General features: G+C 37.5%; 1 protein-coding gene across 1 annotated transcript; it reads left to right on the top strand.

Annotated features, from left to right (window-relative positions):
- Positions 1-27,372, top strand: SH3TC1 (SH3 domain and tetratricopeptide repeats 1). Its single transcript, XM_050895936.1, has 17 exons — positions 1-217; positions 2,668-2,742; positions 4,978-5,105; positions 7,673-7,778; positions 9,616-9,759; positions 10,446-10,623; positions 11,439-11,512; positions 12,413-12,608; positions 13,521-13,648; positions 15,900-15,941; positions 17,567-19,255; positions 19,956-20,136; positions 22,604-22,754; positions 24,855-24,977; positions 25,275-25,425; positions 26,309-26,505; positions 26,735-27,372. Exons 1-17 carry the CDS (start codon positions 10-12, stop codon positions 26,963-26,965), a joined length of 4,002 nt encoding a protein of 1,333 aa, XP_050751893.1. The 5' UTR covers positions 1-9; the 3' UTR covers positions 26,966-27,372.
- The last annotated feature ends 485 nt before the right edge of the window (positions 27,373-27,857 follow it).

Here is a 27,857-nt window from a genome sequence, read left to right as displayed (position 1 = left end):
CTGTAAATTATGGAGAGTTCGGCAGCGGCAGGCAGCGCATCCATGCTCAGTGCTAACGCCATCATCCCTGGTCTAGAGAGAAAGCAAGACAGGAACTTGGAGAGGAAAGAAACGGAACAGGGAAGGTGCAGGTCTGACTGGAAACATGCGGAGGCCAATGCTGCCATCAGCACTGTCAGGGATGGAGTCAGGATGGACACGTTGCAAGAACAAATGGGTAAGACCTCAATCAATACATCCTGGTCACTCTGCTCTTGACTTTTCTTTGCATTTAAATTACTGTGTTCTTTAAACATTGCTTGCTGTGCACAAGCAGGGAACTGTCATGTGTTTTTCAGCTGAGCTTTTTTTGAAATACATCTACAACTGTTAAATGCAACAAAACAAACAGCTATATTTCCTCCATGGCAATGCTGCATAGATTGGACTAGTGAATGATCTATATTGAAATTCACTTTGGGCAGACAAATGGATTATCTATTAGTTAAGATAAGCGGAGGTGAAAATTATCAGAACCCAAGAGCCAGAACACTGAAATATAAGTTCTTTTTACTATAATCTCTAAGATTCAGAAGCAAAGATGAGTTAGACTGCATGTTTCTATTTTAATAAAATTCTTAGATTTCTGTTTTTCATCAAAAGATGTAATACTATCTTTATTTTTCTGCAAATGAAAACATACTTCATGCAATAAAAACATGCAAGTCGGAAACACTTTTTGGGTGGAAGGGTGGAGTGGCATAGGTGGCCATGTCTCAAAACCAGTGGCCAGACTCTTACTTTACAGTAGGCCTGAGAGCTTTCTAAATGTGAAAATACTTGAAGCAATCATGGAAAAACTATTTCATTTTAAATTGTATGTCCTGTGGCTTAGACAATGTCCTTCTGTTCACAACTGCAACTCTGCTGACATCGAAGAATACCAGGTACAAGCATCCCAGGGCAGTATAAAGTGTCTCTTTAGCTTGCCAAGAAGTATGCAAGTCATTCCATTAATTAGGAATGGGGCATGGAGTTCATGTTAATTCTTTGAATCTAATTATAGCACTTTAAATTTATAGTCTCAATGTTTAAAATGTATTTATAGTAACTCTTACGCTTTTGCTCAAATTTAACAGCAAACTATTATTTTTAATTAAAATGCCATGACTAATAAAATGCTTTCTCGTAGTTTTTGTTTTCTCCTAAAAGTCATATAAATTAGGTTTAGTTTTTAAATAAAATATTACCCGCTGGATATTCATACCATAAATACCTTTCAAGGAAAGTCCATATCTGGTAATACCGAAATAATAGTAATGGCAAGTTCACATACCAAAACCATATGCTAATCAATTGTCCTTATCAACTGATAAATGATGATCAAAGCAATTGATAACATGTTGTCAAAGTTTTGAAAATTGCTCTGTTTGTACTTCTGACTAAAACAAGAAAAAGCAGAACTACAACTAAGTATGGTCCCAGAAGCTGTGGGAAACTTAAATTTATAATGTTCCTTAAATACAGTCAGCCTACACTGCAGTGAGCTTACTATCAAATTTCTATTTAAAAACAAATATCGTTGAGTCCAGATTAAAAAAATCAAACAAAGAAACCCCAACACCCCTGTCAAACACCCAACCAAAACCCAACAAAAACTAAAGTGCTTGGGAACTGCAATTTCTAATTCTAGTATACGCTAATAATTGGCCTTAAAGATGATGTTTTTACTGCTTGCTGCCTTTTTTTCTGAAGTAGGAAAATTCTCTGTTTATGTATCCTTACTTATTTGTGTGACTTCATTCATGTAACATAGATGCGCTCGAGGGAAGATGCAGAGGACTTGGAAATTACCATGTCCTACTATATTACAAGTTTTTTCTTAAAAGCAGAGCTGCAGAGGAAAATGTCTTAGGATACATGAAAATTGCCTCAGAAGTTTTCTTCTAAAAATCAAAGATCTCTTTCTCCTACTTTTATTAGAAATATCAAGCCTTGTCTTCACTGATTTTTGCCAAGGGAACCTTGAGAAAATGGAATTGGTTGGAGTGGGTGTTTCTTCAGCATGAAAATGTATCATTTCCAAAAGGACTGGAAGAAATATGGGCCGAAAAAGAAAAAAGCCGATTACTTTTAACATAAAATATACTTATTTTGTGTTAGTTTTCTAAAACTTCAGATCACTTGTCTTTACGTTACCCCCTCCCAAGTATTAAGCTTGTAACAAATAAAGAGAAGGATTATTTGTCTCCATGTATGAGTTGGTGCAAGGTACTCATGTCATTGCCAATTTATACCACTGAAGCTTCAGTGGAGGCCACTTTTTAGTATAGGTGCAAGGGAAGAGAAAATGAAGTCTGACCCTTGCTCCCTCCCAAATGGGACTTCAGTTTCCTGAGAGGCTATCTTTCCACCAATTCTCCATCAGCTTGAAGCTTCACATCAAAATCATGAAATCAAGATTTAACTTCCTCCCCAGCAGGACAGAAATGATCTGCAGATACTTTTTGTGGGGTTTGGGAATTATATAGCAGGAAGGGGAAAAAATATAGTTATTTTCTTTTAGTAATTATCCAATGCATCAAACGCTTTGAAAGTGTGGGGTGTTTTGTTGTTTTTTTTTTTTCCAGTGTGATTTATATGGACTTAGAAAATGCACTTAACCATTCCTTTTACTTATCCTAATAGAGTGTTCTCAAAGCGAAAAATGCACGAATGTCCGTTCAAGAACCCTTCGCAGTCAAGCAGAGAATTTTCCAACTGGTAAGGCATTTTCTTCCATCATATCTTATAAATACAATGCTTTTCTCATTGCTTACTTTTTTTTAATTGAGACAACTGTGTCAGCAACATTTGCAGTCTTCACTCCTGTAAACGTTAAACATACTTCATGACAGCTGTGAAGTGTCCAACTTCTTCATAAGATTTGTTGAGAATTTCTCATAAAAAGAGAGAAGAACTGCTATAAAAGCCAGAAACAATTTATGGACTATATTGTAATGGCTAAGAAAAAAAAAAGGCAAATAAAAAGTTCATAGCTTATTTTACGTATGGGCTCCAATTTTTCAAATGTCTTATTTTTTAAGTTTGTGGCCTTTCCAAGTCTCAATTTATCTTTTTTTAATGCTGTATTTTCAATGAAGTTGCAATTGAGTGCAGTTCAGTGAGCAGCTACAGCAGGCTTCCCTTCTGGAGGGCTCATGGCCTGCTCTGTGGATGGGGGGTCTAGTCACATTTCCCTTCTCTTGCTTGTGGAGGAAGAGAAATAACCGTTGAAAAACAACACTGGGATGCGCTCTGCTTTCTGGCTTGACCTGAAATATCACATCAATGGTAGATAGTCTCCCCCAGGCACATGGTTACTTGCAGTTAAATTATTTGTGTTTATGTACCTGTTTGTCTCACTCTGTACAGAATTTGGGTGGTTCTTAACTGGGGCTATGGATCAGAGCTCACAGAAGCAGACAGGAGATTACCATAGGCACAATGGTTTTTTTGGACCATGTTTCATTTCCATAAGGCATTATTAATAGTTCTTCTGGCAGAAGCAGCCATATTTCAGTTGTTTTAATTCAATGTAATTATTATTTCAGTAATATTAACTTTGTATAAGACTTAAATATGTAACTGTAGACACACAATTTATCTTGGAGTCAATTTGATTACGTAAAACAAAAATTTAAATTTTTAAGTAGTAGTTTTCTCTTGTGCCAGTATCTTTTATGGCTTTGGTCAACAATACTGTTACCTAACAGTGATCTGAGTAACATTCAAAGACTCTGGTCTGTGTTCTTTGTACTAACAAGTGACTACATGACCACAGCTTAAACAGAGAGGTCTTGTAATTCAGTAACACTGCTTTATATTTCTGAGCCACCCTTCTTGACCTTAAAGTAATGAGTAATTTAGGCACAAATCATCGTAAAACTCCTGGAGACATACATAGGAGGCCCTCTGAAAACAGATTAAGATGCAGCATATTAGACTAGAATGTGAAAAATATCTATTTTACCTGATTAAAAGGTGAAACTCAGAGGACAGAATATTTTAGGATGTACAACAATCCCATTTATTGCTGGAAGCGTGACCTATTTACACACTTGCAATTGGAATTCTTCCTGAGTGGGTATTATTGGCTTATATGTGCCCATCTGGGTATCTGAAAACTTATGAATTTGATTTACTGTTATTGAGTTAAATTAACAGACATGCAGAATGAAAGCAGCTTTATCAAAGATCCTGTTATCTGAGAGAAGCTAGCTGAAACTGTACCCTTAGCTGTAGTAAAAGCTTCTCATAAACAGATGTCAAGATCTGAGAACAGGTATCTAGCTTCCTTCAGATGTGCTGGGGAAATCATGTAAGTGAGCTTTTAGTTGGACCATTTATCTTGGTTGGTACTGCTCAATCAGCTTAGCTGAGAAACAGCTTTTTCAGTATTCAATTTATAGAAGCCTTCTGCAGTAGTGGGGGTGACATGTCAGCTAACCATGAATTTAAGATGAGCATAAAGAATTGTTGTAACATGCTGAACTATCTGTGGTTTTGGTTTAGGGTTTTTTTTGCGATTCCAGTATCTGTTTGCCTGAATTTTTAATATGCATGGGATATTTGGAAATCTGGGCATATTCTCAATGTCTGCAGAGCTGCCTAATTTGACAAATTACCAATCTGCTTGCTTTTTTCCTCTTCTCCCTTCTCTATCCCCAAGTGTGTCAGTTGTCTCCCAAAATTTCTAGATTTTCACATCACCCTCCTTTGTATAGCTGTAGCCTTTATTATGCAACTGAAAAAAATCTTGTGTTTCATGCTAGGCTACTATCTCTACTGGATAATAAAAATGAAAAAGAAACATGCAGTACGTCAATTTTCTGTGTGTCGGTCTCTGAAGCTGAAAAAATAGTTCTTAATGTGGATTCTATGATTTTGAGGGATTTTATGGTTCTCCAAAGCTGATTCACAAAACTTGCAGCACTGTAAATGGATATCCTTCTCCAGATATCTCCTTGAAGTTAACGATGGTAAGACGCAAGAGTGGATGTCCTGATCCCAGACTCCAAAGACAGCTCAGAGGGCAGCTCCGTCTTCTGGAAAATGACAGCAGGGAGGTGACGGCAGTTTTCAGTGTAAGCCAATTGCTTGGGAATTGTTTTATTTATTCAGAGAGTACACCCTGTGCTACTGAAATAGTCTGTGAGATATTTGGGTCCCATTTCCATCTACATGCTGTATGCTTGAGTTTGAGTAACCAGAGTTTCCCATGGCCCAAAACCATCTAGAGACATTAGAAATATTGAACCATTGAAAAAAAACTGGAACACCAAATTGATGTAAAATAAATAAACCCAGCTAAATAAGACATTGAAGAGTTTTATTTTAAAAATGTTCTGCTTTGATTTACATCAAAGGAAATCATGATTTTCTGGTTTGTTTTTTTAATTTGCCCTCATATTGACTCTCCACTTCAGTTTCCAGTCACTTGGAGTCGTTGGCATGCAGGTTACCTGGGAAGCCCGCTGCTAAGCCAAAGAGGAAGTCTGAAGGAGAAGAGCATAAATATTGGACTTCCTAGGGCTAGATGGCCATAGCTTTAAATAGCACATAAGAGGACTGGCCAATTTTTATTACTGTCTTTAATTTGTTTGTATGTAGGAAACCCATCCTCTACAATCAATGAGGTTTGCCACAAATACAATTTAAAGTCGTCTCTTCCCTCTTGATGAAAAAGCAGGATGTTACCATTTGACTTTTGGTGTCCCTTTTTTGTCTGAGCCATGAGTTCCAGCCTCCTTCACTAGCAAGCCAAACACTGAAATCTTAATTAGTTATGGCTTTGACTGTTTTGGATGCATGTGTTTCTACACAATTTTCCTTTCATGTGTTGTGAACTCTCCATCACCAGCCTGCTGATTTTATGGCTGTGAAAACAGTCTGTACTCCTGCTGCTCTGCTCTGACTTTTGTTTAGGGGGAGATGGAGAAAGGGAGAAGGGATCAGGAGGAGAAGGAAAACAGCATACAAATAGACTAGATTTGTGGCCTTATTAGAAACAGACTGGGAAAAGGACTTTGAAAGAAGCAAGATTTATAATGATAAGTTTCCTTAGAATGTTTTTTTGATATTCAGCAGTGCATAAAGCCCTTGAGGCTGAGATATTTTAGCATGTGTTGGCAATTTATTAATAGATTTCAGGCCCTTGTTAATATTTAATCTAGTGTAGAAAGGGGCACGCAGAAGATCAAAGCAGTGATGAGGCATGCCTGTTGAAGAGGCTTAAGCTGGACTTTTGTTTTCAAAAAGGAATTACTATTTTAATCTGTTCATGTTGTGTGAATTGAAAATATGCAAGCTGAACACAATTAATTCAGAGATATTTTACAATCATAACAGTCATAAAACCAGTGGATCAGTTCCATCTTGCTCAGATTACAGAAAATGTTTTAGGGACAGCAGTCCCCCCCGTCTCCCCCCGGAGTTAGAATCAGTTTCTTGATCAGTCCTTAAATTGTTTTAAGATGCATTTCAATTTTGATGTGACAGGAGCAAGGGTACAGTACTGGGAAATGATACAGTAGCATTATACCTGTTAGCTTTGCATCTGATTTATTCTCTGAGATACTGGTTCAGATACTTGTCTCATAAATTGCCACAGTTCTTTGTATTTCCCTGAAAGACAGTAGCCAGCATCATTGATGGAGCTCTGTTTTTAAGCTACTAACTGAAGTACAACCAGACTGTATATTACCGTTCTTTGGCTAGAATCCATCAAAATGTATATTTCTTTCACTTATTTGAAGGTTTATGTAGTTCTTCCTTTTATCATTTCTGCAATTCCTTATAAAATCCATAATTATTATTTACAACGATCATTGCTCATCTTTATTAAACACACAATTTAATGCTACTGTAGCAACATGAACCAGTACAAATGTGGAGAAAAGGATCTTACTGCACCTTTTAAAAAAAAATAATACTCCGTTATATTTAATTGTCTTAACCATGGAAAGAGTGAACTAGGGAATGACTATTCAATGTCTTCTCTGGAACAAGACTGAAGCTACCAGGTAGCAGGTTCAAAGATGCATCAAAGGAGGTGTGTTTTCATATGTGTACAGAGCTCTGAGGCTAACCTACAGCAGGATGTTGTGGATCCTAAAATTTACAGTGGTTCAAGTGACCGAGAGAAATTTTAAGTCAAAAAAACCACACCAACGAACAAAAAGAAACCCTTTCCACTATTTAATATTAATGCCCACACATCTAGCAAAGGCAGTTCCCAAGCTGTAAATTGCTCTGTGCTAGGAGGGTATTCTTGGAAACTACCACTAGATGCTTGCCTGGCTTTCACACTCTAAATAGAGAATACTGGCCACTATATATAGATGTGTCTGAATGAGACAGGCCTTTAGTCTCACTTAGTGTGGTCAGGCCTGGGGTCTTAATTCCTCTGTAAATTAACCTCACTGGAACCATTGGTACAATTGGTAAGAAAAAATCAGATTAAAACTTGGCTTACTGTATGTTGTAGGTATGTGTTAATAGGTATGTGTTAAAGAACAGATATATAGGTAAAATCCTGGATGATTTTTTTATCCTTCTTAATACATAGTATTTTAGCATAAATGTTACCTAGTGAGAAATTGTGCTCAAGTCTAGTATAATTGTAATTAAAATATTGTTTTTGATTTTTTAGGAGCTCTCTGCCAGACTGCTATCTATTCATAGTGATCAAGATCTAATAGTGGTGACATTTAAAACTTTTGAAGAAATATGGAAGTTCCTAACCTACCATTCACTGGGTAAAGCTGTTTCACCATACAACAGTTCAATATGCTTTTTTTAATTCCTCTGCACACAATTTCTGATTGACTGGGAACTTGTTGAACAGGATTTTGAGATTCTTTGTATTAGCTCCTAATAGCAGTAAGTAATGTTCCTGAACTGGGTACTAGTGGTAGGGCTGGAGAGACCCTCCAGCCTCCGGGAGAACTTGCCTTTGTCCAAAGGCAGATAACAGCTGTCGTTCCTGGCAGATGTCTTATCTAAGTTAGATACTCCAGAATCAGATCATATCTTCTTTCTAAGCAGTCTATTCCAATCCAGGTGTTTTTGTCCTAAAGTCTAACCTGTGCTGCAACTTAAATGCTTTTACAGCTTTTTCTGCTCGCTGTAGACATGTTGAGGTTACTCCTAGTTCTTTGCACCATGCTAATACGTATTTGAAGACTTCTAACCCGCACTTCCACTCAGTGTTGTTTTCACTAGGAAAATCAACCCTAATTCCTATAATCATTCTTCACAGAGTGTATTTTCTAGACCTCTGATCATGCTTCCCACTGGACTCTTCTAGTTGTTCCACATCTTTCCTGAGTAGTAGTGAGCGGATAGTGGACAGAGTTGGTAAGCTTTGCGAGGAAATATCAAGTAAAACAAAGATCGCTTTATGCGATTTGCATGCTTCAGTTTTGTTTCTAAATCTGAGCATGCCTTTTGTAACAATATTTTGCCATTGATTTGAGTTCCATTTTCAATATTCTATGACTTCACAGGTCTTCTGAAGAACAGCATTTGAATCACATCTTTGTCTCCATTTTGTTCACGATTTTTTTTATTCTGTGTATGGAGAGCTTGTGTGCATTACTATTGAATTTGCCTGTTTCCATCAGACCAATTTAAAATAATGAATTTTATTTTTAATTTCATGTTTGCTACTTACTTGCTATTTTGTATTTTAAAATGCTCCTTAGAGAACTAGAAAAAATACTGTTTCAATCCAATTTTGCAGAGGAAGCACAAGAAGATGACGTTTCTTGTTAGGCAAGGCTGTGGCTAACAGGGAATTGGTTCAGCATCTTCCAAATAGCAGAGTAGCACCTTAATCACTGATCTGCCCACCTTTCCTCTTCATTGTAACTCTTTACACAAACAATTAGCTAATGTATTAATGTTGGCCATTTAAGTAATAATCTACTATCTATTCCATGCTGATTATGATACACCAATCCAGATCTCCCTATAACTATGAAATAGCTTTGAAAGCCCTAAGTCCTAATGTAAGGAGTCTCAGTTTCCAAGATGAAGCACTACATTCTTCTGATTTGCATAATTCTGATACGCGGTATCATCTCTGTCCCAAAGAAATTCCAGGAATCTGATACCCAGGCAGCGTTTATGCTTACATCGGCATAGCTGAATCAGGCAACAGAAGTTTATGAAGAGATTATTTTTTGAGATTATTTCCAGTAATCTGTCATTAAGAGATGCTAAGAACCTGTTGCTCAAAGCTGGTTAGTGATTACCTCTTTCAGACTCCAAACCTTTCAAATATAGCTAAACTATGGGGAACGCTTGTAAGGGGAGGACATGGTCTGCTGTTTCAGCAGGATTAGGCACAGAAAAGTTGTGCACCTTTTAGGTGTAGTTTGTGAGAGCTAAGCATCAAAAGTAGCTGTAATGCATATGACTTAATGGATGTAATTTTGCAAATACTGTGTAGTAAAAGTAGTTATATGTTGTGGGTTAAGCAATAATGGAGTTATCTGAATGCCTACTCCAGTGTCTGACTTTCTGAAAGGTTATTTTATTGTATAATACTGTAAAACTGCAAAGAAAACAAATTGGATATTTTTTTTCTAGGTTTTATAAATCATTGCATGGAGAATTTATTCCTAGATCAATCTTTCTGGCTCTGTTCTCAAGAGGAGGAAGAAACAGGCATTGAAGTCTGTATAAATGAAAAATCATTAAATTTGATGTACAGAAGCCTGCTAGTACAAGAAGGTAAGGAAGACTGTACATGCTAAGGCTAAATTTAGAGAAGCACCTTTCTTTAAAATCCTAAAAGCAAATACTAAGACCTATTCAAATTTAAATCTATTCACTCTGAATGTACCAGAAAGAGAAGAGAAAGGAACAAACATGGTTTGAGTTCAGTAGGATCATAGGGGGATTAGAGAAATTCATGTGCAACTGGTCCATAAATGGATACCAAAAGGATTAGGCGGGGATGTACATTCCAACTTGCTTAATATTATTGCAGATCCTGGAGATGTACCGGAGAGAGATTACAGATAGTTGCCAGGCTCATGTGCTTCTCCTAACTAGCATCGCCTGTTGCCACCGTCAGAGACAGAATGATGGGCTGGATGGATCATTGATCAATGCAATAGGAACATCTCTTGTGTTCTTTAGGGAATATAGATACACATATGTCTAGGTAATTTGCTGCAAAATATTGCAGCAGAAGAGGGTTTGACACTTCATTGAACATATCAGCTCTGCATTTTTTTATTGAAAGAGAAACTAGACAGAAATGTATGAATATCTGACAATTGGACAATTCTTGTGACATCTCAGATTTTCTATCTTTAATTGAATATTACTGATGCTCTTGAAGACAGTTTTAAAGCTTGTATGACAGTAAAACATTACATAAAATGACATCTGCTCCGCTGCTTGCTTTTTAGGGGCATTTTTTGTTTCAGGTCCTGACAATCTGATAAGAAAGACAATGGCTATAGACAATGAAATAAACACTTATTTTGAGACTGGGACTTTTACTGCAGATGTAACAGGTGGATCTGTGGATGGCAACATGACCGTGCTGTCTAATGCTTCTCCGGAGCCATTGATCCCTTTTCATCAGTAGGTACCTGATTCTAACTACCTATTTCATATACATCTGTTTCATATGTACACATCTGCTTAGACATAGGTGTCCCTAAATGGTAGCTTGTTATGGAACATCCATCTTCCATTAACACTGAGAACAAATGCTCTATTTCCTTCCATACCACACAACTGAAATTAATCCAGATGCCTGCAGAGCAGCATTTAAAGATGGTTTACCTTCTTGTGAGTTAGATATTGCTTTTTTTCCCAAGTCTGAAATAAAAGCTATTAACACTTCTAAAATAACATAAAGTGAGAATTTTCCTTTTTCAGGATGCTTGGAAATATGGATAGTAACAGGTGGGATGCTTGGAAATGTGGATTATAACAGCCTAGCAGTGTTTTTACTCAACATTATTGACAGGAGCCATACACCTCCTTAATGCAGTTTGTGTCAAGGTCATGTCCAAGCTCATAATTGCTATAAAGCCAAAATTGTATCAATGGACTTACCAATGGACTCGCTTCAGGAATCATCATCAGAAAATCATTCATTCTTGGTGCTCTTCATAGTTAAAAAGCTGGAATTTTTCTATTGACCTTGGGCAGGGAGAAATAGCATGACTTTCTCTGTTAGGTTTGTTTGACTGACTGAAGCAATGCTTCTTTTACCACTAATATTACTCAAAACATAGCTGTGTCTGAAGTGTACGGACAGTTCTGAAATTGAAAGATAATTGTGGGAGGGGTGCATCTGTTTCCAAATGGATTTAAAATATCACTGTTATTGTCACAACATTTAGTGAAGTCTTTCATACATTAACTTCAATTCCTTTTTCTACTTTCAGATGGTTTCTTAGAATGTATTCTAATCCTATTGATACTGCATACAAAACTGAATCTAAATCCATCAAGAATGTTGGTAAGAAACTCCATTTGAACATCAGCATTTAAAAAAAAGAAAATTAACTTATTCTATGCTTTCATTAGGACAGACTCTGAAAGGTTCAATGTTTTTTTCCCCATTGTATTAGGATGGGAAAACAGCTTTCAAAGTTCTATTGCAGTAAAATTAGCAAGAGCATAAATTTCTGCCTATGACAAAAGGGTTTTACGAAACATATGACTAGACATGTCTAAGTTGAGGGAAAATCTGAAGTCTTGTATCTCCCTTTTTTCTCCTAAATATTGTGTTAAGTAGGTACAAAAAGTAGCAGAGTAATTTATTTGAGGATGCCTCTGTAGATTTTTATCATAAACTTTAAAAAACAAGAAAATGCACCAATGTAATTATTGTGGATCTTTCACACGTGTACTGCTTTATCTAACACTGCCAGAGAAATAAAACTCATACAGATGGCCTGAGGTTCGAGAGTAAATATTGCTTATTTTCTACCATACGTGTTGGTTTTAATACTGTATTGAGTGGTCTATATTTATCCAATAAGGATTTTGTTGGTTCAAATGTTTTTACTCTGGCCCAAGTTCAGAGACCTTTATTAAGAGAGAAAAGTAGGGACTTAAACCACTTCTTTTTGTTACTTCATGATGGAAGTTGCTAGAATTTTGAAAACGTTTTAGGTTTTGCTTTCTAATGGCTGGGAAATGAGGACTTTTATGCTGTTATTTACAATTCTAATTGCTCAAACCAAACCGATTAGGTTTAGATGCTTTAAATCTTGCCACATCAGATGTGCAACTCACGAGTTCCAGGAATGTCTTTTGCTAAATATGCTTTTCTGCTGAGTTGCTATTCTATTAAGTGTATTTGTATTGTTAAATTACTTTATCTGCAAATATTATTTATCTCCGTATTACACAGCAATGGGATCCTGTCTAGCTGTGATGAATTACGAAAGTATTGTGTCGGAAGAGATGAGTTTCCAGGAAGGGGACAAAATTGAGATCCTCGGCTACTTCATTGAATGCATGGAATGGTTTCTTGGAAGACATGTGTTTACTGGCCAAATAGGTTTTGTAAAGACAAGTCATGTTAAACTGGACTTATCTAGAAATAAGTAAGTGATATGTATTTAACTCATAAACAAAAAGAGACTTAGTCTTTTGAGCTTTAAGATACTGAATGTTAAACTCCAGTTTGGGTTTTTTGGTGGGGTTTTTTGGGTTTTTTTGTTTTTTGTTTTTTTTTTTTAAATGAGAATTGTCATAGCGTGTATCAGTCAAAGCAAATGCAAAGAAATTGGAATATGAAGTCTGCTTAAATGTTGGAAAATAATATCAGCCTGTATCCGAGTTTCTTACTGGGAAAAGGGATTGCTGTAGTTATAGCTGGTTCAGTCTCTATTCTTTGGATCACAAGATCCAAGAAGCTTTGCTCCTGCAGTTTTTGCTGGTGTCTCAAGATCTATATTAAAGCATCCAAGTTATATGTTTGCTAGTACCCTCAACACAGGCCTTAACTTGCTTCAAATGGGGCTCCTCTTACAAATAATTGCTCACAATGTAGACAGAAACCTGTAAAAAGTGTACATTTCAGCATGCATTGGCACCATGTAAATAGGCTGCTCTTACTAATATGTCTGGACTGTTTGCATGCTGAAACAAGGAGTTCTTAAATGTTGTTTGCAGGTCCATTTGATGTGTACCTTTAAGCTTATATTAGAAAATCAATACCATAATGTCCTCAAAGATTTGTGCTTTTAATAAATTCTCTCATAAAAGGCTATACCATGACACAGACAGACATAAAACTTACTTTGATATGGCAGAAACTGTTAGCTGCAAGCATAGCTATCATCAGTTTGTATGGATGTTTATAAATATGACTGTTACTAATTTTGAATGCAGTAGGACCTATAATGTAAAGATTGTATTAGTTTCTCTAACAAGCTCAAATTTGGCTGATGCAATGAGCTCCTCAAGCCAAATCTGCTTTCAGACACCTTCAAAGTTGCTCCTTTCTTTGTTAGACCACAAGACCTGGATTTTCTTGAAGCAGAAGAGCTATCTTTTTTTTCGAAAGAAAAAAATTTGGAAGAAGTGATACATTTCTTGAAACAAACCTCCATCACAGATGTTTGCTCTGTGTACAGAATAGGTAGGTATGAGTTTTACTCCTTTTTACTGCACAAGATACATGTGCAGTTCCTATATCCCTGTTATAACTGATTTTTTTATTTATTTCAATGAGATTCCAGCCTTTACACCTACTTTGAAATATCTTGGTACTCAGTTTGATTATAGATATGGCATACAAAAATCCTTTATATCATCTTTGCTACTTTCCTGCTGATGCAAGACTTTTCCCAGCAGAGCATTTACAAATCTTCTTTTGTCCTTTTTTTGAGTGAATTAAACAGCAGGGTTTTAAAAACTGTGTTATTGAGCTGAACAGATCTTCAAGCTTTCAAATGTCAGTGATGCATTATAAAAGGCAGTATGTTCACCCAAATACTGCTGGCTTTTCATTCATCTTAGGAAAGGTGGCATAATAATTATTGACAGCTAATGCAAACATACACTCTTTGTGCTTGACTTAACTTTCAAAGGTATAGAAAAATAGCAAAATCTATTCATACAAAGAAAAAAATATACTTTTAGCTACATCATGTCTGATACAGCTGTTATTTCTCTAAGTGCTCATGCTTTACTTAAACTAATTGGGATAATTGGGGTTTCACCTTTACAGACTTAGTGTAAGGTAGTGTAATATAATTGTCCTGCTGAACTGAACAGGAGTAGTAATTTCTTATCCCATCACAGGCTGTTCTGTGGCGATCCATATGCTTGTCAAATATCTGACAAAGTTTTATCTCCATTAGTGCCGTCCTAAGAGACAGGCCCATAGGCTCCAATTTGAAAGGAGCCGGTGTGTAGGTTTGACTCAGGTGCATTGGTTTAATTCTGCAAATCAGCATGTGTGTGAACAATAACTAAGGCATGTCAGACCCAAGTTGCAAAATGCAACTCATGTCAATGTGCAAAATGACTCCACATCTGACCTTCCTCGCTCAAATGAAAAGCCTGGGAACAAAAGCTCAGACCTCTATTAGGTACTAAAACAATCTCAGGGGCTTAATGGACATACTGCTATTTTTGCCTGTTGCAAATTTTTCACCACATCTCATCTCCTCCCTAATCTTTCCAAGTGCCAACTTCTTTCCACATCTTCCCCAGCTAACAGTACCATCTTTACCACTTTTTTTCTCTTGAACTGCACAATTCATCAACATAACTTGACTTACCCAGAGCGAGCGTTTTCAGTATTCAGTTGATGTTTTGTTGTGTGATCTGAGTAAATGGGGTTTCGATTCCTTCCATCTACATGAATCTAATGAGAAGTATTTACTTATGAGCACTTCCCCAATTAGATATTCAGAGCATTAAATTACGACTGTTGTAAATATCTGTGGCATTTGCCCACCAAAGTCAGGAAAGCATTTAAAGAAAGGAGATCCAGAAGTAAACAGTCAGTGAGAGGTCATTCTTAAAGGCTAGTAAAATAGCTTTCCATCAGCTTAAATAGACCTAGTTCTGTAAGCCTCTGCTTTGGATATATCCTTCATACACTCAGTACTGCTTATATTGCATCTAGTGTGTGAAAGACAGTGAATATTATCCTGAAATGCAGCATGACAACTGAAATACCTTGAGAAATATCTTCTACACAAAATAGTAATTCTTAAATGTTCTACAGATGTGCTATGTTAAACATGTAAAACCAGATCTATAGTAGTAATGTCTACAGAATTTAAAGATACACCTTTTAAAAGAATAGATAGATACAGGGATTTTTCATCTGCGTGCTATTGGAATGGCCACAAAAGTCTGACACTCTTATCTACACAAACTATCCTCAATAATTATTCCACCCCCCACTCCTACACACCACCACCCCACCCCACCCTGCCCTGGGAGTGACGCTAAAACTTATTTCAGTAATATTAAGGGCTTTTTGTTACCTCATTTTAGGGGTGGGTTGTGGAGAATGATTGTATCTTACACTGCCCACTTGTATTTTAATGCAGCAGTGATGCATCCCTCGTGCGGAATAGGTTGGCTTTAATTCTAACTGTGACACGCAGATGTCCCCCCACCTTACTGAGCAGTGGTAGGTGCATGATGATAACCATGTAGAAAGCAGTGAATTGTATCAGCAGGAGGGTAAGTCCCTAGTATCTGTTAGCTTTGGGTCAGACTTAGACATTTCTTCTCGTCTAATTTCCAGGACACATCCAATTCTTCTGACATAAAGAATTCTGAACTAAAAAATAGCCTTATTTTAGGATGTTTAAAACTGAAAAAGAACTAAGATACCATAACTAACATGGCTTTTTTCTTTCTTACAGACCAATTAGAAGAACCAGAATTTCAGAAAGCTCATGAATGTGGTAATACTTCATATGCATACAATTTTTACGTAAAATTAATGTGACTTCTGATATTTTTGGTATCTCTGCAGGCTTTTCTCTTTCTAATGTCTCTTCATGTTCCAACTTTCTTCTCTAGTTGTTTGCTTTCCTAGGTTTTGCTGTAACCCCTTCTCACTAGGTTTTGCTGTAAGACATTGTGGATTTTCACTGATATCAGATGTCTTTCTTGGACCTCGCTATCTAATTGCAAACTGTATGACTTTTTTACTGCTGTGACACACACACATGCACCACTCCCCAACCCCCCCCCCCCCGCCATGTTGTTTAACAGGGCAAAATACTGTTTATGGGGCACCTGCCAAGTGCTGACTTTGAATTCCAGCAGATTTTCTGTCTGCTAGAAAACTTCATCCCATAAATATATTTCCCAAAGGAGATATTTTGATGAGGATGCAGAATTATTTCCCTTTGGCATTTAGTTGCTAAGCTGTCACTATCATTACTTGTACTACATTTTTCTAAATACCAATTTCTATATTTATGATTCTGCTGAACAGTTTCAGAAATGAGATTCTAAGGAAACTGAGCTCTAAATCTGCAACTTTGATAAGCTCCTGTTGATATGCAGCTGTAGCTTTACACTAACTATGACTGCAAACTACATCCTTAGTCCCTGCCCTATTACCTTGGCTGGATAACAGTGGGAGGACTAAAGAAATGATGGCATGTCTGTCTTTTTTATATTTGTAAGATATTCAACAATGTCAGTACTAGGAGAATTTAGATCAGTGACCACATCAATCACCATAAACTTGGTAATTTTGAGAAAGTTGATCTGTACCAGCAGAGAATCAGCGCTGGTATTTGATTGAAAGAAGAAATCTTATTACACATTACACAGGCATGGCTGGCCACACAGAGGTAATGTGGACAGGAGAACAGGACCTTTGCAGGCACCCTCACAGCACTCACATGAGACTTCAACAACTCAAATAGCTCAGTCTTACGCACCCTCCCTGACTAACCTGCCTTAGTTTTCTATCAGGACATAGGCATACCCTTACTCAACTCACATGCTCAGATTTACAGTTCCCTTAGACCGTAAGTCCATCCATGCCCTGACCTTGGGCCTTTTATCCAGCCTCCAGTTCAGACCTTGGGTCTTTCCTGATTCTGATCTTCCTTTGCTTACCAACTAGTCTGAATTGTAATTCATTGGCAGATCTCTCTCGCTCATATACACACAGAGAGAACAGAGAATATGCACTCAGTGTATGCTTTTTGGGTACACACTCAGACACAAACCAGTTTGAATTAACGTTGCACTTCAGTTGGGTTAGTGTTGGATCAAGCATAGGGCCTGGCTAGACAAGCGTACCGATCAGCAACCTGCTTACATGTGGCAAGTCCTGTTTATCCCTACTCCTCCAGTCTCCCACACTTGTTCCTCCCTGATCATTCTTGATCTCTCTTTCCCCACCTTTGGCTTGTCTCCTAGACATACTGTTAAGAAAGTGCAGTATGTTTACATAATGTTTTCCTAACAGCATCTTCTACTGATAAATGTTTTTGTGGGTCTAACAAAGATCTTTGTGTGCATGCACACATGAAGTTGTGATCTGTAATTTATTTTTGAATTTCAGAAATTCCATGTTCACATTCTAGCACAGGATCCACTAGCAAGAATGGCAAGATAGAAAAATTCCTGAAGAACTTCAAGAATCTGGAGGCCACCCAGGCAGAAGAGCCAACTACTGGAGGAAAGGATTCTGCTAGCTCTCCAAATACAGAAATCTTTCCTCCGCCTGAAGGACCTTGCTTCCACATATGTCAAGATGATGTTCAAGCATCTGACATCTTTGAGTCATTGATACTCTTCTTAAATAGGAAAGAGTATGACAGAAACTTCAAAAACCTGTATGATTGCTCTTATCCATTTATCAATAGCATGTTTTATGGGTTTTCAGAAGAAGAAGAACTGGTTAGCTTTTTTAGATTAGCAAGGGAAGCAGCAAAGAAAGCAGGTATGTCCTGGGCGCTAGCAAGGCTATGCTTTCTCTTAGGCAGGCTCAGTGTTAAAAAGCTGAAGTTTTCCCAGGCTCGGGTGTATTTTGAGGAAGCATTGGGAGCAGTAGCTGGAGGGTTTAGTGATTTGTACTTTGTAATTGCTCTTTATACAAATCTAACAGTCATCTACTTGACACAGAAGAACAAAGAAAAATGTGCTCATGTTTTTGACAAGGCTACATCTCTTCTCATGGGAATTCCCAACTACATTTGCAGTGCTGACCTGGAATCAGATATTCTAAAGTATGCTCTGAAGAGGACAATTTTGAGCCAGAACAAACATGCAGAGGCAAGGGCATGCTTTCTACTGGCAAAACATTATAGTGCACGCAAACAGCATGAAGAGGCACTACCGTTCTTGGAAAGGTTTCAACTGTTGCTTAATGACTTGGGTTTACAAAACAACTTATCAAACAACTGTTATTTCAAACTAGCAGAGTCCTACAATGAAAAGTGCTTGCCGCACATTGTGTTAAGTTGCATAAAGGTCACCTCTTCCCAGAGCTCCAGTACTTTAATGGATTCCTTGAAAAGGATTGATTTAGTCATCAAAAATGCTCCCAAGCTCTACGGCCTGAGAAAACTCAGACAAATACTCCCATCCCAAACTGCACCTTACCTCATACAAGCACTTTCCTCTGTGTTTACTAATGAGCAGCAAGGACTATGCAGCACTATCTATCTTAGCTTAGCAAAACTGTACAGCCACCACAAACAGTATGGAAAAGCCATTGTTTACATGATGAAAGCATTGGACTCTGACGTTTCTGCAAAGCCAGAGGAAACTATTAACTGTTTGGTTTCACTTGCTTGGTTATACATTCTTTACAGGCAATATGATGTGGCTTTAGTCATTTTAAATGCTGTTGTAGACTCTTCATGGAGCAATCCTCAGCAACTAGGCATCGCTTATAATATGCTTGCTATTGCTTTGAAAAGAACAAACAATACAAAAGAAGCTGCTGAGAGCTACTACAAAGCTCTGCGTCTTTCAGAAGAGACTGATATGACCCATAACCAAGCTATAGCCCTGGCTAATTTTGGGGCACTCTGCCTGCATGCAGCAGCCAGCAAGCTGGCAGAACATTATTATATCAGGGCAGTGAAGCTATTCTCCAAACTTCCAAGTATGGACTGTGGCCAAGACTTTATCCAAGTCCTCCTTCAGTTGGGATGTTACTACGTTGGTGGAACTCAAAGAGAAAAAGGAAGGTTTTATTATGAATGGGCTTTTTTAGTTGCAATGGAGACAAGTCATCTGGAAAGTAAGTATATTTTTTTTTCTCTCAAAGTTATGAAATGTACCCTGTTTGGGAATGTTTGTTATATAGATAGGTTATCGTTGTTCCTTAAACAACATTTTATGTTCAGTTATGTGACAGCTATCAAAGTGATTGAAATTTTTGCTCTGTCCCATAATGGTGGCGAAATAAATACACGTTGGTTTGCTCTTCTGGTGGTACTTAGGTTTGTCTAGAAATTATAGAGAAAATGAAAAGGTAAGAAAAAAACTAAATAACTTAATTAGTAAAAAGTCTAGAGATTTCTATGTTCAATAATATTTACAATAGTTATGATATTCTTGGCAGTACAAACAGCACCAGACTCGAGTTTAAAGGTATGAAAACAATTGGTAGTCTGGATTACTTTTGCATAAAATAGTTGTATTTAGAAGACCCATGCTTTATTTAATTTATTCTTGCTACCATGATTAAGGCAGCTTATACAGGTAAGGTGACTGTTTTATTATTTTATTTTGGAGATCAAGTTTGAAGTAACCTCTAGCCTTTATTAGCTTTGAGGGTGAAGAAACCAGCAGTGGGATCTTCTTGTTATGACTTTTATATTGTTATTCATTGACTGTGCTGTGATTTGTGAAACAGTAAGAATGAATTATTTTAAAACTAATTTAACTTTCATTTTAAAATAGAGATTCATGTTAGTATTTCCAATCTATTCTCCTAGGTCAGCTACAAGCAATTAAACTGCTGTGTCAGTTCTACAGCACAGTTGTTCCCAATGAGGCTCAGTGTGTCATCTACAATGAATATCAACTATCTTTAGCTAGAAAGATGTCCAACAAAGTTCTGGAGGGACAAATTTTGGAAACCATTAGTCAGCTCTATTTGTCTTTAGGAACAGAAAGGTAAGATGTGCTGAATGACTTTGCTTTTATTCTGATTCTAACTCTTCTGTCATGCTAAAGGATCTCAATTTTTGCAGCTGAATATGACTGATTTTTTTTCTCTCTGCTTTGCCAATACACTGTATCAGAATTGAAGGGTCCGGTGCTAGTGGAGACTTCTCTTGGTTTTTTAAAGTAACTATCACCTCTCAAGGGAGACAAGATGTTCAGCAGGGATTAGCACCACTTCAAGAGCCAAATTATTTTAAAAGTCTGTGTAAATACATTTAAAAAGTATTATATGTTATGCAACTCTTGATGACTGCTATAGCTTTAGGATTATTGCTGGCAGGTGACTTGTTTGCAATGATAAGTTTTTACAATACAATTTTTCCATTAGAAACCACATGACATATTCCAAACAGGTCAGACATCAAATTGTCTCTAGGTGTTTCTCTTTGAGGAAATGCTTTTTTCAAAACTTATATAAGCACAAAGGCTATGTGCAAAACTGCATAGTGTCAGTCTCCAGCAATTTCTATACTGCTCTTATTTTCAGAATACCAATTTTTTGCTTTGCTTTATTGAAAAAACAGACTGCACAAGTCAATTTATAGTAACTAACATGTGCTGGGGAAACTTACAGGTTTCTCTAGACAACTTTTAAAGTGTTTTTTAAGGCAGCTTTGTCTGATTTTTTTTTTTTTTTTTTTTTTTTTCCTTACTGTATCTCACTTCAGGGAGTCACTTTTTAGATTCAGGTATTTTCAAGCATGCCTTAGTAAGGATGGAAAAAATATCCTCAGTTGTGGAAAGAGAGTAGATGCTTATTTTAGCTTTAAGTGGCTGCAGTCCAAGTATCTAACTTTCCTAGTATGTCACCTAATTTATTTTGCTTTGTTCACTGCTGTTTAATGATATAGTTGGTGAACATCCTTTGGAGAGGCTGAAGACAAAGGAGTTGGTTAAGATTTCAAACTACCTGGAATTTGCAGGAGGATTTCACTAGCTGGAGAAGCTGCTGCTTTGTGTGCATGTAGTACATGGAATTTATGTATCCTAGGAGCCTGGCTCCCAGACGTTGGCTGTGTAACCTTACAGACTACCGGCTAATAGCACGTACTCAATATGGTAGTAGACCGTAATATTACAGTATTATTTAACAGCCCTGAGTAACAAGGATATGTATCTATGATGAAGTAATGAAAACAGTGATGTCCTTTGTGTCGCCACCTCCACTGTAAATTACTGTGGCCATGCCAGCGGACACAAGCCTGACCCGTTCCAGCTGCTGTGCTGGGTTATGGATTGGTATATGCTTCTGTCTACTGTAAAAGCAAAAACTCTGAAGGAGGGATGGAAGTAGCATTCAGTAATTGGGCTGAGTTGGACTACTTCAACTACCTTGCCTTTCCTCATGTTAGCAGCTTGTTAGCAAAGAAGAGAAGACTGAAATGTCAGGCTTGTTCAGTGGATCATTACTTCCTCTCATGAGTATAAAAGGAGTGACAGGGCTCTTCAATTTCTGTAAGAATCAGAAAGTGGTAAAAACATTTCTTCCCGCCCCCCCCCTCCCCCCCCCCCGATGAGATACCTTGTTGAGACAGAACTGAAATCTTGATAGTGTGAAATACGAGGGAGCATATTACTTTTAGATTTGTTTTGGACCTCTTTGGAGGTCTAAGTAGGCTGTTCTAAAGATGCATTGTGTAACGATTCACTGTAACTGCGCAGTTCATGTTATATTTTAATATGTTTGTGTCTTGTGCTTGGAAGAAAATGCATCAGGTCAAGGTGATGGAAGCCTAACACAAGACAGAGAAGGATTAATAAGTCTGGGGTTTCTATGTCTGGTATAAAGCACTGTAAGCTCAATCACTCTGACAGGTCTTTCCAATGAAGAGTATGACTACTCTTCTGAGAGCACAGTGCCCTTACACTTAAAGAAAATAGCAATGCTCAATGATCTGATAGTTTAGGTGCTTCTAGAACTGGTCATGTCGTGTCCTGTTCTCTTCCCCCCCCTTCCCCCCTCTCCCCCCCTCCAAGTTTTTCTACAATTGCTGATTAGTCTGAACTGTGCTTAAGTCAGATGCCTAGGTAATTTTAGAAAAAAATATTTACAGATGCAATTCCTTTCTGAGATTTCTAGGAAAAAGCCATAAATGATAGAAGAGCTAAAGATGAGGAAAGATTTTTCCACCTGTCACTAGCCTGAGGCAGGGGAAGGACACATCTAAACTAAACTATCCTGAAATAATATAATGTGATAACAATCTGACAGGAAACATAGATTGAACAAAAAAAGGAAGAGGAAAAAGACTGAGTTTGCTAGTTACTAGTGTAATATAGCTGAGAAATTATAATTGTGCATTGAATAGGGGAAACAGATTGTCTTTTACATTAACATAAAGCTTTTCTCACTATGAAGAAAACCATTTGCAATTCTGAAGAACCCCTCCGTGATTAGCAATTTTCCCTGCTTCAGGGCTTACAGGTCAGCTCTGGAATATACCAAAAGAAGCCTTGGAATATTTATAGATCTCCAGAAAAAAGAGAAAGAGGCATATGCTTGGCTACGGGCAGGAAAGATATATTATGTTCTGAGGCAGAATGAGCTTGTGGATCTTTATATTCAGGTATGTTGTCAACACTTACAGGCATGCACACGTTGTCAACATGGTGCAGGTGGCATGGTAAGAGAGTAGGTAATTCAATATAACGATCCCTGAGATTTTGCTTACTGATGTTCTGAACGTATAGTAACACCGTCTATGTAATGCTTAACAGCTGAAAGTCTCAACATTTTCCGTTGGTCCTCCATTTTAATCTGTTGCTTGACTCGGGAAAGATTTTGGACAGTGACCTTTCTTAGTGCCTGCTCTGTTGTAAATTCTGTGTATTTCTTCATCATCATCTACCAGCTCTACAGCACCACAGCGATCAAACCATGTATGCATGCTACCTGCTGGTGGATAACAGATAATAATCATCTTAGCATGCTGGCTTGTGGGCCAGATCCCCAGGAAAACAGAGAGTAGCTTCTTCAGGAAACATTTCCAAAGCATCTAAAGCTTTCCTTCTGTGGCCGTGCATGGCACGGCACGGAGCCAGCTGGAGCTGCTGCTGCCTTTGCAATAGTGAGACCAGAGGCATGTGGCTTCCACACCTCGGACCCCCCGCAACCAACTAGGACCTGCTGCAGCTTCTACTGCTGTGCTAACACAGACTAAAACATGACCTGAAATGGGGATCTAGCCCTTGTAGCTGCTGAAACTGGATGATCCGGAGTCTTTCTCAGAGATGCACTGCAGCCCAGATCTGACTCTCAGTTGTCTGTATGGCTCCTAGCCATTCACTGAAGTATTTGGGGAATTAGTTTCTTGCTTTTGTAAAGGAGTTAAAAATAATTCCACTGTAAGGGAGAGCGCTGCCTTGTAGTGCAGGATGTATACAGAACCTGATATAGTAAGATCTGAGTCTTGGCTGGTGTATGAGTGGTACCAAAATATGATTTCTAAATAGAATAATCTACAAAGCAGGAAAACGTAGGAAACAAGTTCATGTTTAAAACGTACTGGGACACAATATGTGGGGCCATTTTAATGAATTTTTCTTTCAAGTTACATTTTTCAGTATTTACCAGGAAAACTGAATAAATGTGTTTACAAGAAGGGACTGTGCTATGGGCCTGTTATTTCTTTTTCTTTGACTAAATGATTTTAGCTGATATCCCCCAAGTCAGTCACCTGGTGGTACAAAAGCCAAATCAGCATGTGGGATGATTTTCTCCATCTGCTTTATTTCCTCCAAGAGGAAGGAACATGCATGTGTATTCCATACTGTGCATCTATGGAACCTGGTATTTAGAGCAGAGAGTCAGTGCCTGTCCATGAGGAAAGTCTCAAAGCAGGAATCTGCCCACTAAAAGGTTGACCACTGTGCCAGTAATTTGTGCAAGCCATCACATCTTAACTTGCGTGTAAAACACGACTTCCACAATGTGATGCAATAGAGTCCCTAGGTGCCTGAAGCCAAAATAGGTGGAAAAGGATCACTGCCATTGTGCTTAAGTAGAGAGCTGGACTTGTATTAATTGAATGCAATTTGAAAACCAAAGATCACAAAGCCAAAGCAAGATTCTTAAGCTTGCTTCATGTAAAAGTCCCCTTTCTCATTACTACTTATCTTATCAATAACTGAGTATCCTGGTATTCTTGCTTTGGGGAGGATGCATGCTGCCTTTCATGAAATCCTTTTTGCTAACATGGCATATATTTATTATTTCAGAAGAACAGGATAGTGGAGCTGCATTTATTTACAGAATTCACAGGCTTTTAAATCTGCACTGTTGGCAATATCTAACTTGCCACTAGAATTTATTTCTACAAGTTCGATCTAATTCAAATTTAATATGTGGCAGCTATCAAATACACTCTTGTTTTTAGAATGCCATATGCTGACAAAGGTAGCAGGATACTATTGCCAGAAAAAGGGAGACCATAACACTGTGTGCCCAGGTTTTTATGTTCCTTCTTCAGCAGCTGCCACTGGCCTGCTCAGAAACAGGGTACCAAAAAAGACAGAGCATGGTCTCATTAAATATAGTCTTTCCTATCTTATAATGAGAAGAGAGGCCTTAACAAGATCTTTTTTCAATTGCTAATATTTATGATTTTTTACCAAGAAGTAACCAAGATTTATTTTCTTTCTTTCCCCATTCTTTGTTTTCTTTTCAGGTTGCACAGGATGCTGCCCTTTACACAGGAGATCCAAATTTAGGAATGGAATTGTTTGAAGCTGCTGGAGACATATTTTTTAATGGTACCTGGGAAAAGGAGAAAGCAGTGACTTTCTACAGGGTTTGTGCAGTTTTTCTACTGCATCGATAGTTATGTACCCTCCCATCATAGCAGGTGTTCTACAAATGCTGAACCAAAAGCTGATCCTCTCGGCAAACAGTTTATAACCTATTGCAGCTGAGTACTTTGTCATGGTGTTAATAGATATCACCTATTTCAACTCTTCTTCTGGGTGTAAGATATGTTATAAGCAAAGAGCAAAATGAAACCAGAAATTGCTTGACATGACGTAAATGGAAGCCTGTCAGTGCACATCTTGGGGTTCAGCTGTACCTAAGCTGTTGTTATGCATTTCAGGACAGGGCTCTTCCACTTGCTGTTCAGACTGGCAACAAAACCACCGAACTCAGATTATGCAATAAGCTGGTGGAATTGCTGGTGAATCTGAAGGCTTATGAGGAAAGTGTGGAATATGCAAGAGCATCTCTCGTGCTCAGTGTAAATTTAGGTAAGACCAATTTCAATTATAGCTGAATATGACTGATATCTCTAAAACATGGCAGACTTCTAGAAAGTTTTCTTCCTTTCAGTTCAGTCAGACTTCTTGCCAGGATTTCATAACAATACTATCATTGCTATTTTTGCCTCCGTTCAAGAATGAACAACTTTTTTGCTGCCTCTTCTAACTCCAAGTTCATATGGAAAACCTTTGGTAGAGCACAGAATTAAACCTGGGATTCCAAGTCCAAACTGAGTGTGCTTCTAACAGCTAAGATGTAATACTGATGAATAATATTGTCCCAAGAGGCTTTTGAGTGTCATATACTTTCAGATTTGCTCATAGCCTTGCTGGTGAACCGACCTAGGATAAAGTAATCAAAAATTATAGTAATTTTTGAAACTAGCCCTATTATTCAAGTTTGAGAGCTGTTCAACTGATTGAGAACCCTCTCACCGGACCATACAAGCACAGAGAGGTCATTTTGATCAGTCTGAAAATCATCTTTTTGTCATAATTTTTGACGTAAAGTATGTACTGGGAGGGGCAAGGGAGTCTTTAATCCCATTAGCTTGCTTTCTTTCATTACTTTCATGATCTATTTGTATTCTTTGTAAGTATGTGCAGGGTGTATATATCTATACATGAGAGATGAATGTAGTTATTAAGAAAATCCCAGACACCATCAAATCCTACAGTGGGAAATTCAGGAATTCTCTGGGATTTTTCTTAAAGGGCAGGTTTTGGCCATGTATCTCTCAAGCAAAATTAGTTTTATTCAATAAAAGAATAAAGAAATAAAACAAAAAACAGCATAGATGTATTGTGATTTGAGACAATTTGACTACTTTGTCTCTTTGGTTTTATCCTGACTCATATATTATCTCATTAGGAAATCAGCTAAATGAACGAATAGCTTATCATCGGCTGGCTGCCATCCATCATCATTTGGGTCACTGTGAACTAGCTGAACACTTTTATTTAAAGGCCTTGTCCCTCTGTTCCTCTCCTCTGGAGTTTGAGGAGGAAACAATGTATTACGTGAAGGTGTACTTGATCTTAGGAGACATTATATTCTATGACCTTAAGGTAAGAAATACTAAAAACTACTGCAGAAAATCATTACATTAATGTTTCACAACATCAGGTTTTACCACATTCTGTTTTTATGCATTTAGAATGTAAATAATAAACTGGGAAAACCTACTGAAATTCAGAACCTATATTATTCTCATTTGATACCTAATAAACTGAGCTTGGATGTCCTCTTACACCGGTTGTACTATAGAGGGTACTATCTTTGTGTCTCTTATTTCAGGATCCCTTTGATGCAGCAGGCTATTATCATTTGGCACTTGCTGCTGCCATGGACCTGGGCAATAAAAAAGCTCAACTGAAGATTTACACAAGACTTGCAATAATCTACCATAACTTCCTTGTGGATCGGGAAATGTCTCTCTTCTTCTATCAAAAGGCAAGAACCTTTGCAACAGAGCTGAACATTAGGAGAATAAATCTAGCTCCTGATCAGTGTTATAAGAGTTCGTAAGCATCTTTGGAAAATGCAGTCTAACCACTACAGAAGTACCTAGAGAAATATTGCACTGGCTTTGTAGGAGGATACAGAATGCATTCAGTGTCTCATTATGCATGTGCTGTAAGCTGGAGCTCAGCATCCCAGTCTAAATTACCAGTTTATATGACAGTAAACTACATTTCATTGTCTCAAAGATATACAGTCTTGTAGTTGTTGTTTAAGGATCAGCCTGCGAACTAAAACCAAAACCCAACAGTCTTTTTTTAACTAAATTTTTCTTTGCTATCTGTTTCTGCCTAGCTGGATACCAGAAAATGATCAATGCATAGATGCAATGAAAAATATTTAATAAAGTGTTATAGAGAAAAAACACTCCATACAAATTGTGGCTTTCTTTGCATGACCTAGCTGTTGTATGACCTAGCTCTATTATTTTTATGACATCAAGTAAATACATTTGCCCAAACATGTTAGGTAGGGTATTTGAGAATTGGTTTGATCCAGTTCCCCAGACATCACCCCTCATTTCCTATCAAATTCATCTACTGCAGTACTTATAGGCACTAGTTAAGATTTATCTTCTAATTCCTGAAAACACTTATATACATGTTGTAATAACTAACTGGTTTCCAGAACTGAAGTCTCTAGTAGTATGTGAGCTGTAGTTTTGTGGATTTCAGTGGTCATGTGAAGGCCCTCCTTCTGTCTTTTCAAAGACAAATTATCTTTTTTTTAACTGACCCTTTTCAGAACTGTCAGTATTGTCTGCAATGATTTATTACAGCATTTCCTACCATCTTATGTATAACTACATTATGTTCAGAAAAATGTACTACTTCACTTTAGTTGCAAAAATTCTAGATTGTTAATTTTGATAGTTCTAAATCTTTACGCCTCAAAACAT

Source organism: Gymnogyps californianus, chromosome 4 (genome assembly GCF_018139145.2).
Source record: "Gymnogyps californianus isolate 813 chromosome 4, ASM1813914v2, whole genome shotgun sequence".
NCBI lineage: Eukaryota > Metazoa > Chordata > Aves > Accipitriformes > Cathartidae > Gymnogyps > Gymnogyps californianus.
Note: the sequence above shows the minus strand (reverse complement) of the source record. Positions and strands in the feature narration are given on the sequence as shown.

What these genes read in the sequence shown, in the direction of transcription:
- SH3TC1 (XM_050895936.1), top strand. Translation starts at nt 10, where the DNA reads ATGGAGAGTTCGGCAGCGGCAGGCAGCGCATCCATGCTCAGTGCTAAC. An exon ending in CTGGACTTATCTAGAAATAA is followed by an intron (nt 12,609 to 13,520) that starts GTAAGTGATATG and finishes TTTCTTTGTTAG; the next exon opens with ACCACAAGACCTGGATTTTC. An exon ending in TTGTCTTTAGGAACAGAAAG is followed by an intron (nt 20,137 to 22,603) that starts GTAAGATGTGCT and finishes TCCCTGCTTCAG; the next exon opens with GGCTTACAGGTCAGCTCTGG.